At 44.9% G+C, this 18,631-nt stretch overlaps 1 protein-coding gene across 3 annotated transcripts in view; it reads right to left on the reverse strand.

The window, feature by feature from the left end:
• LOC126284383 (uncharacterized) overlaps nt 1-18,631 on the reverse strand; it is a 95,745-nt gene that overhangs the window by 65,909 nt on the left and 11,205 nt on the right. For 2 of the 3 annotated variants that reach the window (XM_049983269.1, XM_049983267.1), the window contains exons 4-5: nt 16,618-16,851; nt 14,615-14,798 (exon numbers count right to left, since the gene is read on the reverse strand). In XM_049983269.1, coding sequence (XP_049839226.1) covers nt 14,724-14,798; nt 16,618-16,851 — 309 coding nt within the window. In that variant the 3' untranslated portion in view covers nt 14,615-14,723. Of the gene's footprint in view, nt 1-14,614; nt 14,799-16,617; nt 16,852-18,631 lie in introns of those variants that run through there. The other variant, XM_049983268.1, reaches the window with a different exon arrangement.

Raw genomic sequence — 18,631 nt, forward strand, 5'->3', positions numbered from 1 at the left:
TAATATTTTTATTACGAAGGGAAAGGATATCGTGGTGTAGGAACTCCAGTAGACACAGGAGTGTGTAAATTACTAGAAAGTGTAGGAAAAGCTGAAAACACTTGTATGATAGATAACTGAAGAAAACCACAAATATGTTACGGAAATCTTCTTATAAAATATCAGACTCATACTTTATTGGTCAATTTTAATCGTTCTACACGATGAACTAGAACTCCACCGATAAAATTTCGGAAGTTGCTCAGTAATATTTTCTGAGAATTTTGGCGTAACGGACTTGTGGTCTCCAGTGGCTCGTAACAAAGTAATAATAGGATTGTGTGTAGTGGCACCAACATTTAGGATAGGGAAAGTAAATTTTGTGTCATATTCGGAGCATGTGTCACAGTCAGGTGTGGGCTGGATTGCAGTATGTTATGCATACCAGCAGTTGCGATGGTGGCGTAGAACTACCAGAGAGGGAGCACACAGCAGTTTCCATGGTGCTAGTAACAGGCAGAAGAGGGCCACTAAGGCAAATAGAGGACATGGTGGCGTAGAACTACCAGAGAGGGAGCAAACAGCAGTTTCCATGGTGCTAGTAAAAGGCAGAAGAGGGCCACTAAGGCAAATAGAGGACATGGTGGCGTAGAACTACCAGAGAGGGAGCACACAGCAGTTTCCATGGTGCTAGTAACAGGCAGAAGAGGGCCACTAAGGCAAATAGAGGACATGGTGGCGTAGAACTACCAGAGAGGGAGCACACAGCAGTTTCCATGGTGCTAGTAACAGGCAGAAGAGGGCCACTAAGGCAAATAGAGGACATGGTGGCGTAGAACTACCAGAGAGGGAGCACACAGCAGTTTCCATGGTGCTAGTAACAGGCAGAAGAGGGCCACTAAGGCAAATAGAGGACATGGTGGCGTAGAACTACCAGAGAGGGAGCACACAGCAGTTTCCATGGTGCTAGTAACAGGCAGAAGAGGGCCACTAAGGCAAATAGAGGACATGGTGGCGTAGAACTACCAGAGAGGGAGCACACAGCAGTTTCCATGGTGCTAGTAACAGGCAGAAGAGGGCCACTAAGGCAAATAGAGGACATGGTGGCGTAGAACTACCAGAGAGGGAGCAAACAGCAGTTTCCATGGTGCTAGTAACAGGCAGAAGAGGGCCACTAAGGCAAATAGAGGACATGGTGGCGTAGAACTACCAGAGAGGGAGCACACAGCAGTTTCCATGGTGCTAGTAACAGGCAGAAGAGGGCCACTAAGGCAAATAGAGGACATGGTGGCGTAGAACTACCAGAGAGGGAGCACACAGCAGTTTCCATGGTGCTAGTAACAGGCAGAAGAGGGCCACTAAGGCAAATAGAGGACATGGTGGCGTAGAACTACCAGAGAGGGAGCACACAGCAGTTTCCATGGTGCTAGTAACAGGCAGAAGAGGGCCACTAAGGCAAATAGAGGACATGGTGGCGTAGAACTACCAGAGAGGGAGCACACAGCAGTTTCCATGGTGCTAGTAACAGGCAGAAGAGGGCCACTGGCCAACCTAAGTGTTACGCATACGTGACGTGAAGCAGTGCATTAGCAAATCAGAGGTGCACAGCCGAATATAAATTGGTGCCACTTTCTAACAAGATTCATTCAAGTGTGGCAGCTCTCCTGGATGGCGGGGTGTGTCACACGACCTGGCTACACACAGCAACAGACGGGGCGACAGCATCCCAGTCCACGGCAGGTCATTGGTTCGACCCTCTGAGGCCAACACAGGGTCCGCAGCCAGCCAGCGGCAAGCCACTCTTTGGCTCGCTACCGTAGGCAGTCGTCTCGGCTCCCTACACACACCAGAGACTTCCGAGGCGAGAGCCGCATATCCGGATGCCATATCAGTGATGATCGTTGCCGCTGTGTTCTCAGCTACGCCAGCAAGAAAGAAGCAGCAGCAGGGTCGGCCTACAGCTCCTGGCAGAGCAGCGCGGATTCAATGGGGACGGTGGCCACTGAGTTGGCTGCATGTGCAGCCATCATGAAGTAATCGGAATTCTGCAGCTGGTGTACAAGACCAGCACGACACAGCGTTGTGTTGCACAGGCCGCTGGGGTGCTTCCTCAGCACTGAGGGCTCCCTTTGACGCAGACTGAGGTGAATGGAGCATTGTAGTGGAAACAAATAAATCATTTGGAAAGTTCTCGCTGAGTTTTAATACGGCACCTCCTGGCACCCACGAACTACGTTTGGTGTCTTCCTGCTACAATTTGGTCGTCCTGATACATTCGGTGGCAGAAGTATCCACAACATATGGTTTATTCGGTTTACTTCATCGATTACCTTTCTTTCTGTGACAATACCTTCACCACAGTGAAGAAGTGCGTAACACAGTCACTAAAATGTACAATTAAATACACAAAATAATGCAACGGGCCTTAGAAGCACAAGTATTGTGACGTAAATGTTACTGCTGTATTTTAGGAACTTTTATTACCCTACAACCAGCTTAATTCTAAGTGAATGTCTTCAGCGGTGATCTGATGATTATTTAGAACGATTCTGGGTGTTGCACAGTGAAAGAATCTACAATATAGCTGTCGTTTTTATTGACAACTTTTCCATTACTTAGGTGTAGGGCCAAAAGTTATCAAATTTGAGTGCTGTGTTGTTTTTGCCGTTGCTTTGTGAACAGGTAACCACAGCAAAGCTGTGATGCTTTTCGTCAGCATACATTAGCTGTCTATAATCTAACTCTTCAACACTAAAGCTACGCATGTTCCTGTGCACTGCTGCCAGAAATACACACCCATTACAGGATGGAACAGTTCTGACAGAAAGCGTGAGGGCGAAGAGTAAAATGGGCATTACTGTTGTCAAGAACAAAAACTGAGAGTAAACATAACAACACTGTTTCCAAACTGAAAACACACAACACAATGGCTACATTTGAGCTGTTGGGCATATGTTGTCCATAGAATACAGACACAAAGATAAACGGGGACAAAAACATCAAACGAAACATAATTTCTCTATAATGAGTCACTGGAGACCAACGGTCCCTTACTCCAAAGTAAACAAGATTAAGAACAGTTTCAAGAAGTTTTTGTCGCCTCGAGAACCAATCACTGTGGATCTGAAGATAATTATTTATTGAAATTCTTTTATTTTACTTGGGTGTGTGTTACGTCTTGACGATGCACTATTGTGTTAAGTCTTCGCGTGCTGCTTGAAAGTGCTGATAAGTAATCCAGTAATCCAAAGTTCTAGTAGCGATCAGTGCGGACAAATACAATATTACTGAATTATATTCCGATCGACTCACGAACCATGGGCCTTACTGAGATGCTGTGGTTTCCGTGCCTATGAGACATAGTTAGCCTTATCCTAACAGCAACCGCGTCATATAGGTATTTATGGAGAGGCTAGACAAATAAGGGATTTCTGTAGAAAGGCATCAGTTTGGGTGATTGATTAATATGACGTTGTAACTTTAGCCCAAATGACCTCACTACGCTGGTGCTCCGAAAGGCTGAAAGCATGTGAAAACTACAATCGTTACATTTCCCGAGGACATGCAACTCTACCGTATGGCTTAATGATTGTATCCTCCAGGGTAAAATATTACGGAGGTAAAAGACTTGTCAGGTAGAATCAGCAAGCGGGGGCTACTCAGGAGAATGTTGTCATCAGGAGAAACAAAAATAGCGTCCTAGAATGTTAATTCCCTAATCAGACAGACTGGGCAGATAATTTAAAAACAGGACAGACATTCTCGTCAGGGGGGTCAACACAAAATGAAAGAGGGGTAATGCAGGATTAGCCCAACTAATTAATAAGAAATGTGGAATGCAGGTTGGCTACTGTGAATAGCATACTGGAAAAATAGTAGGAGAATCAGAGCTGGGGGAGAGGAGTGGAAGAGTAAGCCACCCGCTAGAATTCTGCACAGAACACAACTTAATCGTTGCTAGTAGTTGGTTGGTAAATCGTGAAAGAAGACTGTATTTGTGGATGAGGCTTGGGAACATCAGAAGTTTTGAAATAGCTCGCATGATCTAAAGACAGGGATAACTAGGTTTTAAAGACCAAAATATTTCCAGGGGCAAATGTGCACTATAACCTTAATTTATTGGCTGGAAATTGCGTATTAAAGGTGAAATATTGCAAAAGCATAGGAATTTAAGGGGATGGGATCTGAATACGTTCGACAAATAGGGGCTGTCTAGAGTTTCAAAGGGAACATTTAGACAATGATTGACTGAAACAGGAGTAAGGAATGCTACAGAAGACACATGGATAGTTTTGAGAGATGAAATGGTTAAGTGAACGGAGAACCAGTACGCAAAATGACAATGCTCAATAGAAATTCTTAGTTAATACACAATTTAATGAATGCAAGTAACGAAAGGAGAAGTAAAAAGATAGCAAATGAAGAAGACAGAAAGGAGAAAAGATCTACGAAATGAGACTGAAGGCAAGTGTAAACTGCTGAAGTAAAAATGGCTGTGGGAAAGAGAGAAGCAGTGCATAAGAAAAGTGAAGAGTTCTTCGGAGAAAAGAGAAGCACGTGTATGAGTATTAAGAACTCAGATGGCAAGCATGTAACAAGAAAAAAAGTGAAGGATGAAAAGTAGAAGGAATACGTGCAGGGTCTATACTGATCAGCCAGAACAATATGACCACCTATCGACTATCGATACAAACGATAGGAGCGTCAACTGGCGGGGAATGACTGCTAGTTAGCATGTTGTACCAGTGGTGTACGGCTAGACCCGTGGTCTAGGGGAGCCGGCACGGTAGCTCAGCGTGTTCGGTCAGAGGGTTAGCTGCCCTCTGTAATAAAAAAACTGAGTTAATCGAGCAATAACGGACATAAACGGATGTCTCGCGACGTCCGCACCGAGCAAAGACAACGAACGAAAACGACCAAATGAGATTTAAAAAAAATTAAAAAGTGGGTAACGTTGAAGTCCCGTAATCGCTGCATCGATGGATTGAGTCCCGTTCATCAGAAAAAAAGGCAGCTTCTTTGATTCAAAATCAAAACGTCTTCGGTCCCGGGTTCGATCCCCGCCACTGCCTACACTTTGATAAATAATCAGCATTGGCGGCCGAAGACTTGCGGCATAAGAAGTTAGCCTCATTCTGCCAACGGCCTTGTCAAAGAGGGCGGAGGAGCGGATAGAGGTTGAGGATACTCTCTTGTCCTAGGGGTGGGAAATTGCCCCTAAAAGCGGAAGAATCAGCAATGATCAATGACATGAGGATTCAGAAGGCAATGGAAACCACTGCATTAAAGACACGTAACGTGTATCCACAGGACATGTTGCCTGTAGTTGAAGAAGTGTCATGTTGATCTCTCCATTGGCAAAAGATTCCGGAATAGTCCCCCATTCGGATCTCCGGGAGGGGACTGCCGAGGGGGAGGTTACCGTGAGGAAAAGATTGAATAATCATCGAAGGGATAATGTTCTACGAGTCGAGGCGTGGAATGTCAGAAGCTTGAACGTGATAGGGAAACTAGAAAATCAGAAAAGGGAAATGCAAAGGCTCAATCTAGATATAGTAGGGGTCAGTGAAGTGAAGTGGAAGGAAGACAAGGATTTCTGGTCAGATGAGTATCGGGTAATATCAACACCAGCAGAAAAAGGTATAACAGGTGTAGGATTCGTTATGAATAGGAAGGTAGGGCAGAGGGCGTGTTACTGTGAACAGTTCAGTGACCGGGTTGTTCTAATCAGAATCGACAGCAGACCAACACCGACAACGATAGTTCAGGTATACATGCCGACGTCGCAACCTGAAGATGAACAGATAGAGAAAGTGTATGAGGATATTGAAAGGGTAATGCAGTATGTAAAGGGGGACGAAAATCTAATGGTCATGGGCGACTAGAATTCAGTTGTAGGGGAAGGAGTTGAAGTAAAGGAGTGAAAGAGGAGAAAGACTAATAGAGTTCTGTAACAAGTTTCAGCTAGTAATAGCGAATACCCTGTTCAAGGATCACAAGAGGAGGAGATATACTTGGGAAAATTAGATTACATCATGGTCAGACAGAGATTCCGAAATCAGATACTGGATTGTAAGGCGTACCCAGGAGTAGATATAGACTCAGATCACAATATAGTAGTGATGAAGAGTAGGCTGAAGTTCAAGACATTAGTCAAGAAGAATCAATACGCTAAGAAGTGGGATACGGAAGTTCTAAGGAATGACGAGATACGTTTGAAGGTCTCTAACGCTATAGATACATCAATAAGGAATAGCGCAGTAGGCAACACAGTTGAAGAGGAATGGACGTCTCTAAAAAGGACCATCACAGAAGTTGGGAAGGAAAACATAGGTACAAAGAAGGCAGCTGCGAAGAAACCATGGGTAACAGACGAAAGACTTCAGTTGATTGATGAAAGGAGGAAGTACAAACATGTTCCGGGAAAATCAGGAGTACAGAAATACAAGTCGCTGAGAAACGAAATAAATAGGAAGTGCAGGGAAGCTAAGACGAAATGGCTGCAGGAAAAATGTAAAGACATCGAAAAAGATATGACTGTCGGAAGGACAGACTCAGCATACAGGAAAGTCAAAACAACCTTTGGTGACATTAAAAGCAACGGTGGTAACATGAAGAGTGCAACGGGAATTCCACTATTAAATGCAGAGGAGAGAGCAGATAGGTGGAAAGAATACATTGAAAGCCTCTATGAGGGTGAAGATTTTTCTGATGTGATAGAAGAAGAAACAGAAGTCGATTTAGAAGAGATAGGGGATCCAGTATTAGAATCGGAATTTAAAAGAGCTTTGGAGGACTTACGGTCTAATAAGGCAGAAGGGATAGATAACATTCCATCAGAATTTCTAAAATCATTAGGGGAAGTGGCAACAAAATGACTATTCACGTTGGTGTGTAGAATATATGAGTCTGACGACATACCATCTGACTTTCGGAAAAGCATCATCCACACATTTCCGAAGATGGCAAGAGCTGACAAGTGCGAGAATTATAGCACAATCAGCTTAACAGCTCATGCATCGAAGCTGCTTACAAGAATAATATACAGAAGAATGGAAAATAAAATTGAGAATGCGCTAGGTGACGATCAGTTTGGCTTTAGGAAAAGTAAAGGCACGAGAGAGGCAATTCTGACGTTACGGCTAATAATGGAAGCAAGGCGAAAGAAAAATCAAGACACGTTCATAGGATTTGCCGACCTGGAAAAAGCGTTCGACAATATAAAATGGTGCAAGCTGTTCAAGATTCTGAAAAAAAGTAGGGGTAAGCTATAGCGAGAAACGGGTCATATACAATATGTACAACAACCAAGAGGGAATAATAAGAGTGGACGATCAAGAACGAAGTGCTCGTTTTAAGAAGGGAGTAAGACAAGGCTGTAGCCTTTCGCCCTACTCTTCAATCTGTACATCGAGGAAGCAATGATGGAAATAAAAGAAAGATTCAGGAATGGAATTAAAATACAAGGTGAAAGGATATCAATGATACGATTCGCTGATGACATTGCTATCCTGAGTGAAAGTGAAGAAGAATTAAATGATCTGCTGAACGGAATGAACAGTCTAATGAGTACACACTATGGTTTGAGAGTAAATCGGAGGAAGACGAAGGTAATGAGAAGTAGTAGAAATGAGAACAGCGAGAAACTTAACATCAGGATTGATGGTCACGAAGTTAAAGAATTCTGCTACCTAGGCAGTAAAATAACCAATGACGGACGGAGCAAGAAGGACATCAAAAGCAGACTCGCTATGGCAAAAAAGGCATTTCTGGCCAAGAGAAGTCTACTAATATCAAATACCGGCCTTAATTTGAGGAAGAAATTCCTGACGATGTACGCATTGTATGGTAGTGAAACATGGACTGTGGGAAAACCGGAACAGAAGAGAATCGAAGCATTTGAGATGCGGTGCTATAGACGAATGTTGAAAATTAGGTGGACTGATAAGGTAAGGAATGAGGAGGTTCTACGCAGAATCGGAGAGGAAAGGAATATGTGGAAAACACTGATAAGGAGAAGGGATATGATGATAGGACATCTGCTAAGACATGAGGGAATGACTTCCACGGTACTAGAGGCGGGCCGCATCAAACCAGTCAGTAGACTGATGACCAAAGGAAAAAAAAAAAAACAGTGGTGTGCTGTCCACGTGAGGAATTGAGGAATAACGAAGGCGCGCGATCTGTCTGAGTATGACCGATGGCAGATTGTGATGGTCCAGAGGTTCGGCACGAGAGTTTGGCAAACTGCACGACTTGTGGTGTGTTCGAGGAGTGATGTCTTCAACGCGCTAGAACCGCCGCTATGACGTTCCAAGTAAGGTTTGCTTTAAATGCACGCAATTAGGGTCGTGAGCGTTAGTTACCTTTGAGGTTGGACGTGGTGACTTGATGTTAGTCAATAATGTATTTAAGACGGCAAAGACGCCTTTGTGAATACCTCAGTAAATTCGGTGTGTGTTAAAAATGTGCGTGAATTCCTAAGGGACCAAACCGCTGAGGTCATCGGTCCCTAGACTTACACACTACTTAAACTAACTTACGCTAAGGGCAACACACACACCCATGCCCGACGGATGAGTCGACTCTCCGGCGGAAGGGGGCGCGCAATTCGTAACATGGTGCCTCTAACCGCGCGGTTTGAACGAGTGTAATACGGCCACGAGGAGTTGGATGTTCCTCCTGCGATGCTACAGAAAGACTAGACAGGAAAGGAGCCACTCTACATGGCTGCTGGCAGCGGTTGACAAAGGAATGTACGGTGACAAGAATTCCGGGCTTTGGGCGTCCAGTCCGCTGCTCGAGGTCTCGGGGTCGCCTTCTCGCTTCCCGAGCACGGGGTCCCGGGTCCGATTACCGGAAGGGTCAGGGATTTTCACCGGCCTCGAGATGACTGGATGTTTGTGTTGTCCTCATAATTTCATCATCATTCATGAAAATGGCGAAATTGAACTGAACAAAGGTTGGGAATTTGTACGGGCGCTCATAACCGCGCAGTTGAGCGCCCCACAAACCAAACGTCATCATAATCATCTGGACCGCTACGTACTGCTACCGAAAAGGAAGACCATCATGTTCGTCGTATGGTTCTGCCATATTGTACTGCACCTGCAGCAGCAATTTCAGCAGAAGTTGGCGCCACGGTGAGTCATCGAATTCTTACAAATCGGTTACTTCCAGGACAAATCAGGACCAGAAGCCCTGTGGCGTGCATTTCACTGACTTGAAACCACCTTCATTTGCGACTTCAGTGGTGTTAAGCGAGAGCTCATTGGAGGGCAGAGAGGAGATCCGTTGTGTTTTTTGATGGACGTTGATTCTACCTTGGTGCCAGTGTAGACCGTGTGTTGTTTAGAAGGAGGCCAGTTGAAAGCGTGCGACCAATCTGTCTGTGTGCTGGACGCATTGGGCCTAAACATGGAGACATGGGCGGAGGTGAAATTTCGTATGACTTTTCTCCATTCTTATTCGAATGATAAAGCTCTGTGAGACACTTAATTCCGAAGGAACCATTATTATTATGATGACGATGTATACCAGGCCCCAGGCAGTGCACATCGTCAGGATCTGTTCAGCTGAATCTCTCTTATTTTCATGTAGAAAGTAAAGTATGTCGCCGTGGTTAGTCATGTTTGTCACTCACAGTGCTATAAGAACAAGCAAGTAGCTGCATGACGGCTGTCAGAGAACCGTATGTAACCATGACGGCCTATTTTAGCCGGGAAATGATAATAAGAGCGATTTAGGTAAATATTTTATGACGATGTGTAATGCCTGGTACCTTGTATACATGGAATCAAATAATAAACAGATTTTTTGTTCAACTGAAGGTGGCTCGTCAATGAGCCGAAACTAGTTATCTAATAAAGGAGTTTTAGAGGTCTTGACCTAGGCTTTTTTATCCAAATATTTTAATTGAAATAGAACATTAAAACTCAACAAACATAAATGTGTACAATTATAGTATATGGGCACCCTTCGCCTTTATGACGGCTTGAACGCTGGGGACACTTTCAGTGAGGTGTCAGATTGGCAGTGGAGGAATAACACCCTATTTGGTCTCAAGAGACAAAATGAAAGAAGGTGATAGCGATGGACGCTGGAGTCTGCGCGAAGATGACGGTCTGACTCATCGTAAAGCGGTTCCACAACGTTCAGGTCGAGACCCTGAGCAGGCCAGTCCCTGTCAGGAATGTTATACGACTCTGTCGCGTAGATGCTGTTTTAGGACAGGGAGCATCGTCATTCTGATACAATCATGGTCTCCGAATTGTTCCTGCAATGTCCGCAGTACAAAATGCTGAAAAATGTGTTCATATCGTTCTACATGTAGCGTTTCCTTAAGTGCAATAAGGGGGCCACACCCCTATACCGTAACAGCATCTCCTCCATATTTCACTGTTGGTACTAGACATGGTAGGTATCGTTCTCCAGGGATTCCAGAAACTCAAACCATTTCATCTAGTTGACTCAGGCTATAGCATCATTCGTCATGCCAAATCACTCGTTTCCAGTTATAGACTGTTTCCCTCACATTATGTACCGCTTAGCATTAACTACAGCAGTGTGTGGTTTGTGAGGAGCTACTCTACCGTTGCACTCTTTTCAACCCGCTATGCACAGTCATTGTCCTAGATCGATTGCTGGTTACACTGTGTAACTCTCGACTTTTTTCATTCCGCTGATTTTATGCGATTTTTGATAGGTGGTCCTTGTTTGGCTTTGGTATTGTTATGAAGTTTGCCTGTTTCCAAGCCGGAGGAAAGTTCTGAAGAGTTAGGCAAGCGTTGTATAGGGGCTGTGAGGAATTCGATTGGGTAGGTGTTTCAGTTGAAGAGGTAGGATGTTGTCTGGGCCAGTTGTCTTTCTGTCGCTTATGTATCTGAAGCATGTGCTGAATCATCCCATGTAGGCTTTCACGGCCGGCGTCTTCATCAGCAAACACTTCCGGGCTAAATTGCCGTGGTCGATCTGAAGAACTTCTTCTCCCTAACGTTTCGTCCTCAACTACGGAGAACATCTTCCGAGGTGAGTCGACGACTCGCTGCTAGGAGCTGGGGTCGCCGCTTATATGGAGATCGTAGAGGGCGCCACCGCACGTCACGTGGAGTCGATATGTAGCCATCTCTGGCTAACATCTGTTCTCTCGATTGCAGGCAATCGATTGTCACGTGATTGATGCAATGTCGACCGCCATATTTTGTCCAATTTTAATCCTTCTTCTTTACGATTAAAATTGTATTGATGTTTGTGGATTTCAATTGCCTCTCTATACATACGTGTATAATAATGCGACGTCCCGGCTAGCACGCTTGTCTCACCGAATTTTATTTCGTGATCTCCATCCTTAAAAACATGTTCCGCTACTGCCGATTTGTCGATGTGTCCCAAGCGACAGTTTCTTTTGTTCTCCGTCAAACGTGTATTGATGCTTCTTTTTGTAGTTCCTATGTAAAGCCTGCCACAACTACACGGAATTTTATACACCCCTGGGGCGGCTAGGGGGTGACGAGCATCTTTTGTTGATCTTAGGCACTCACTAATTTTCTTAGTAGGTCTGAAAATAGTCTCCACCTGAAACTTGGCTAGTACTTTTCCAATGAGATCCGTGATGTTATGGACGAAGGGCAGAAATACTTTTCCAGCTGATGGTTGTTGCTGTCTCCTATTTTTAGGCATTTTTCTACTTGGGTGAAGGGCTCGGTTAATCTCGTTTTTCGTATAACCATTTTTCACAAAAGCCATTCGTAAATGATGTAGTTCTTCTTGTAAGTAGCCTGGTTCACAAATATTATTGGCCCTATCCACTAGTGTCTTTATGATCCCCCTCTTTCGGCTAGGGTGGTGGTTTGAGTTCTTATGGAGGTAGCGATCAGTATGTGTACCTTTCCTGTAGACCTTGTAGCCTAAGGTCCCATCCGCCCGTTTGATAACTGATACATCCAAAAAGTTAGGTTGCCCATTATTCTCTTTTTCCATGGTAAATTTGATCTTTGGGTTGATCATTCAAGTCCTCTTCCCCATGATTCCATATTACAAAGGTATCATCCACATACCGATACCACTTCGAGGGGCTTTTTGTGGCCGACTGCAGTGCTTGATGTTCAAAATAGTCCATGAATAAATTCGCAATTGCAGGGCTTAGGGGGCTTCCCATGGCTACCCCATCAATCTGTTCATAAAATTCACCATTGTACTGAAAATAGGTCGAGGATAGACAGTGTTGGAACAAGGCCACTATATCAGTAGGGAACGTATCGGCTATATGAGAGAGAGCTTCATCAACTGGAACCATAGTAAACAATATGTGCTGAATGTATCGGAGTCCACTGGTGGAAATATGGTGTCGCTAGGACTTCAAAGTATTCTGTTCACTTACCTTATAACGTGTTCCTCGTGATCGCCACTCTCGTCCTCCACAGATGTTGGAGTGGGGAACTGTAGTTCCAGAGTGTCGGCCAATGCTTCAGCCTTGTCCTCCGCTTCGTAAGCGATCCCATTTCTATTCCTCCTTTCTGGTTTTGACAAGAATCGATAAATTTTTGGTGTTTTTTCTGCGTCAGCAAGAACGCTTACCCAGGTGGCTTCTCTGTGGGCCTAGAGCTCTCATCTGACGTTTCTGGCGAGTCTGTGGGCCCTGATTCGGTCTGCTGGGTCCCGATAGGTGTACCATCTCTGGCGGTAGTGTTTCTTCTCTTACAGCAAATCTTGAAGATGCTGTGGGAGAGCCCCTCTGGAGATGGTGTGGCATGCTTCCCACGTTCCACTATGATTTCACTGATGTTTGCTATTGCTGCATTGACTGTTCTCCTTATGTGTAGCTGTGGGATTGGGTGTTTGTTGTCCTTAGCGTAAGTTAATTTAAGATAGGTTACGTAGTGCTTCAGCTTAGGAACCGATGACCTCAGCAGTTTGATCCTATAAGACTTTACCACAAATTAAAAAGAAAAGGAAGGTCTAGTGTCAAGTTATCTTGTTGGGTCCTAGTCTAGTGACAGTAGCACCGGATTATGATCCGAGTCCAGATCATTTACTACTGTTATCGTGGTCTGGTGTCTCAGATTTTTACAGACAAGTATGTCTAATATGTCCGATCTGTGACTTGAATGTAAAGGAAGTGCGTCAGTGTGTCCGGTGGTATGACTGTAATGCTTCTGTATGCTTCCAGGTATTTACGCAAGACTGTTCCGGGCCTGTAATTCCAAGCACCACGTTTGGAGTTGAGGTCACCACCTATTATCACATATTCGGACATGTTTGTCGAGTCGATGAGGTCATTCAGCATGTAGGTTTGTCTTCCGTGGAGGGTGGTAAACAGCGATTAGAGCGACTGGTCTCCCTTCATTAGTGTTTCTATTGCTGTGGCTTTTGCTCTTCTACGGCGTGGTGTGTTTAGTTACCTTTGCGGAAGTCTGTTCTTGACTAATAGGGCTGTACCGTCCCCTTGTCGGTTCGGCGTTTCAGTCCAATATGTTAATTAGTTTCGTACGCTAAAGTTGTCATCTGGTGTTAGACGCGTCTCTGTGATTAACAACCCGTCGACTTTATATGAGTCAAGGAACTCTTGGAGGGTGTTCCTTTGAAACAGAATGCTATTGGCACTTCAGGTCATGATCGTGCTTCTTCGATTAAGGCCGGAGAAGGCTGAAAACTGCATTGCATATTATCGTAAAGTTCATGATCGCATCAGCAGCTTGCCTCAGCTGGGCTGCTGTGTTATCAATTGTTCCTAGAATTTTCGGGACGTTGAACTGGCTGACAAGACTGAGAATTTCTTTTACGTCTGTGCAGATACTTGCAGCTACAGAGGGGGGAGCGGTGGCACTTTCATTTCGTGCAGCTTGGGCGACGATTTTGACAACACAATACTCTCTGCCTCTAGTAACATATGGGGTCAGTTTCGCAATACAAAGGGCTACGTTTGAACAGAGAGTGTAATTACGTGGGTTCTGTTAACGAATTCTTGGTTTACAACGGGTTGTGAATTTTTCTCTGCAGAATAAATCTAAACTTTCTGTAATATGTACACAAGGAGACTGCGATTTTCCTCGGTGAAATTGGTAGTTTTCTATCTGAAAGATTTCTAAGCAACCGGTTTTAATTTCATGACTTTGAGCGTCAACAGGGAGGGATGGGAGAGAGCGCGAACATAGTCCACTGGTCAAACGTGTTCAGTGTCTACCATCTCTGTCAAAACTGGATTCCGCTTCCTTTAATTAAGGCACTATGACGATGTTCACTTCAAAATGGTTCAAATGGCCCTGCGCAGTATGGGACTTAACAGTCCCCTAGAACCACTTAAACCTAAATAACCTATGGATATCACACACATCCATGGCCGATGCAGGATTCGAACCTGCGACCGTAGCGGTCGCGCGCTTCCAGACTGAAGCGCCTAGAACCGCTCGGCAATTAAACTATGTATACTGGGTTTTTGTCCAGTGTGTGGGAGCTATAAAGAGTATAGTATTTCTCATGGCGGGAGCCATCCCACGTTGGTGATCTTGCAGACAAAAGTGTGTCGCCCGCGTAGAATTTCTCTAACGTTGGCTGTGGTTCAGATTTGAAAAGTTTGGCTCTGTGTTATCAGAGCTTGAACTTGTAACAGAAATATTCAGAAATCAAACGCTAGTCATTTCTATTACACATTTTTATTCAGCAGTTCCGAATGGCGTCGCATCATTACAGTACATCTGTTAGGACAAGGAAGCTGACGAACGTTTCCTCCGCGCTGGCGCCGACTTCTAACGTCTGCTGCTCGTGCTGTTGCTGCTGGAGGCTACCAGAGAATCCACCAGTGACGTCACAGTGTCCACAGCCTGAAACACAGCATCAGTGTCCTCCACCTGAGTAAATGAGCTGATTAGAGTTCGCGTGCACACGCGGAAACGCATGTTTTGTTAAGTTCATTAACTGCAAAGTACTTTGATTCTCTTCTCCATCACTGTCTGCACCGCTCTTAATCTTTGAATAACTAGCTGCTGCTGTTTCTAGTTGCAATAGGGTCCACAGCCAAGCTAAATTTCTTGTATGATAACAGTTTGCTGCACTCACGATTGTTGCTGTGATTGAAGCATCCTTAGATTTTATCTTGTTCACTGTTATATAAATTAGGCTGTATAGCCATTTTCAAAGCGAAATGTGTAACCCGTTGTGTTCGTGCTCGGGTTGGGGTCAACGTAGTCATCTGCGTCGCCGAATTTTAGAATCAGCGCGTGGCTAGCTAGGCTTTAGAATTACAGGCATATCACAGGGTATTACGAAAATCGTTACCCAGTATAGTCACAAGTGTAACGATGTGTGGTACTTAATGCGTCATGACTTACATTACAGACTCGCCACACAGCCGAAACTATGTACCACTGAACTACGTGCTATAAAATAAACCGTGTAATCCTAACGATAACAACTAGTGCGGAAACTATCATTCACGGAAATTTCTGCTTTGTATACGGGTAATCCCTGTCTGCTCCAGTAATTTTTATTACGTTTCTTCCTTTTTCCCTATGTTAATTGTTCGTAGACGCCTTAGCAAACATCCCTCTAAGCTATTGGTAGTCACTCTGGTCCCTACAGCTCAGTAGTGGGCATTCCAGCTATCATGGTGGGTAGTAGGCGTTTGGGGTTAAACATATTTTCATTAGCCTTTCCAAAATTTTGACAAAATATTTGGTAAGTGATTATTATTATATTATTTAACTTGATGTAGTTCTGCTTCGTAGATTTTATGAAGTTATTTCCCCACTTCGCAAATTACAGTTACTGTGAACTGGTGGGCGGTTAGAAAATTTTACTACTAACAAATGTACCTAAGTAGGTGGGATGTAAAACAGTTTGACTATCCCTATCTAACCTGTTCCTTCTTTTATTTAAAGACATCCGTCGTTCTGTTACTTGACTAAGATTTCGTGTGTAACCCAGTGAAACGATATCCAAGAGAATGAGCAAATTAAATCAGTTGTAGTAAGTAGCTTTCGTAGCTGAAGCCTCGACGTGTGATCCAGTCCCTATATGCTTACTCCGTAGGAAGATGGGAACAGGGAACAGTGCGTCGGTGAATGCGGAAATACTTGAAGGTGAACTACAGCTTTCGGTTTGTGACTAACGGCCGAACAAGCACGTGGTAGGCACGAGATCGTCTTTGCTAATGTCAACTGTATTCCTAACTATATTCTGTTAACTGTATTAACAATATTTTTAAGCCAGAGTTTCAGAGTAACTTACCAAAGGACTTTATAAAAGGCCGCCTTTTTCCTTGCAGTCGCAACCTGGAGATTTTCAAAAACTTCTAAGTAGTGCGGTAACCCATTTGCTGCTTCGATAATGTTTTTCGTTCGTGTCCTTTAATCTCTAATATGCAGGAACATATTAATACGATCAACCACAAATATATGCCGACACAAAAACTAAAACTGCACTGCCGGCCGTAGAGACACTTTTCATAACTGAATACAAAAAAAGATGAAACAATTGTAACAGGCAGTAAGTGCTGTCGCCCATTGTATCATGAAAATTACAAAGGCAGGTGAGTCACCTTACAAGGTAAGCAAATGTTTTGCAATAAACACCTGCTCAACTCTATGCAACGAAATTAGCATCTCAGGTTTCACTATTTATCCAGCAGGCTGCTGTTCTTACCCCTTTGAGTGAGGACACGACCATGTTAAGCTTCGCGTCGCCCACTGCCTGTGCGAGGTCCACCAGCTGGTTCAGGGAGGCGGTGGCGTCGGCCGTCAGCTGGACGATGGCGTCGACGCTGTCTTCGGCCGCGTTGTCGAGCAGGCCGATCAGCTGAGCCACGTCGCTGCCGATGCCGTTGGCCAGCGAAGACACAGAGCTCAGAACGCCAGACGAGACGCTGCCGGTCAGGTTCTAGAAGAAGGCACGGGGACACACTAATGAGTGGGGTGCAGGCTTACAACTAAACGATTGGAAACGATTCAGGGGACGTATTGTATTCCCTTCTTGTAACAGAAGCTGATTTGAGACAAATATCCTGGAGTAACGCCGACATGATATTTGCTGCTCTCGGGTGCTACTGGTGTCGTCTTTGTATCTGCATGAAAGTCTCCGTTGCGCCGGCGAGATAAGCAAGCAGCGTTCTCATCTAAAGGCGGTCCCCGGCGCGCCTCATGAAATACTGCGTCAAGAAGGTCATTTGATCCGGCTGCGAATACATCAAGAATGTTGTCTCTTAGTAAGCCGATGACGTCTACGTAGTGCTTTTATTGTTATGTGCGGAGTGCAGAGCAACATTTTCGCCAGCATAGCATTAGCAATGGAACAAATGTATGACCACTGCTTTCGCTTAAAAATTCTATTTTCTATGGGGCTATAGAGAACTAAACAGATTGGGATTTATGTCACCAGTCTGTCACTTCAGTTACAAATGAGCGTCCAACACACTTGTCTGTAAGCAAAAGGGAGAAACAGTAGCCATGAAACCTGGGAACGTTGTTATGGAAAATAAATAATATAAAACAGATACCAGCTTCATCTGTTAATGTAATACAGTCTCTCAAAACATACGTGTTACTACAAGTTTCTGATTTAAGTTACAATGAAATCAGTATGCTTATCTGAATACAAACGTTGATGTACGTCAACGGGGGCAGTCGAAAATGTGCTCCCCGACCGGGACTCGAACCCAGGATCTTCTGCTTACATGGCAGGCCCTCTACCCATATTTTTTCGGTTGTTGATCGTTGTGTTTGGTCGTTGCGGACGTCACAGGACATCCGTTGAACTTTGTTTCTTGTTCCTTCCACTCAGCTTTTTGTTACAGAGGCCAACCAGCTCTCTGACCAAGCACGTTGAGCTGCCGTGCTGGCATCCATCTGAGCTACCTAGGACACAAAGGATAGTGCGACTGCAGGGGCTTATATACGGCAGCCTCCCGTGACACCCACATTCCCAACTTACTGTCCCGCCCTATATTCATAGTGCCCCTGGCCATTATACTCAATACTTGCGGCTTTTGGCCCATCCCGTAAGAGTTCGGGCACAGTGCATCCGCACAGAAGAAGCTGGTCAAATGGCCAGTGAGTCTTAACTGTGTATATATGAAGATGGAGTCTCTTGTTTCGGACAAGTCTGAAAGAACAGATACCATCTTCATGTATATACACTCCTGGAAATGGAAAAAAGAACACATTGACACCGGTGTGTCAGACCCACCATACTTGCTCCGGACACTGCGAGAGGGCTGTACAAGCAATGATCACACGCACGGCACAGCGGACACACCAGGAACCGCGGTGTTGGCCGTCGAATGGCGCTAGCTGCGCAGCATTTGTGCACCGCCGCCGTCAGTGTCAGCCAGTTTGCCGTGACATACGGAGCTCCATCGCAGTCTTTAACACTGGCAGTTGACGGACTTTGAGCGAGGGCGTATAGTGGGCATGCGGGAGGCCGGGTGAACGTACCGCCAAATTGCTCAACACGTGGGGCGTGAGGTCTCCACAGTACATCGATGTTGTCGCCAGTGGTCGGCGGAAGGTGCACGTGCCCGTCGACCTGGGACCGGACCGCAGCGACGCACGGATGCACGCCAAGACCGTAGGATCCTACGCAGTGCCGTAGGGGGACCGCACCGCCACTTCCCAGCAAATTAGGAACACTGTTCCTCCTGGGGTATCGGCGAGGACCATTC

This window comes from Schistocerca gregaria, chromosome 8, assembly GCF_023897955.1.
Source record: "Schistocerca gregaria isolate iqSchGreg1 chromosome 8, iqSchGreg1.2, whole genome shotgun sequence".
NCBI classification, from domain to species: Eukaryota; Metazoa; Arthropoda; class Insecta; order Orthoptera; family Acrididae; genus Schistocerca; species Schistocerca gregaria.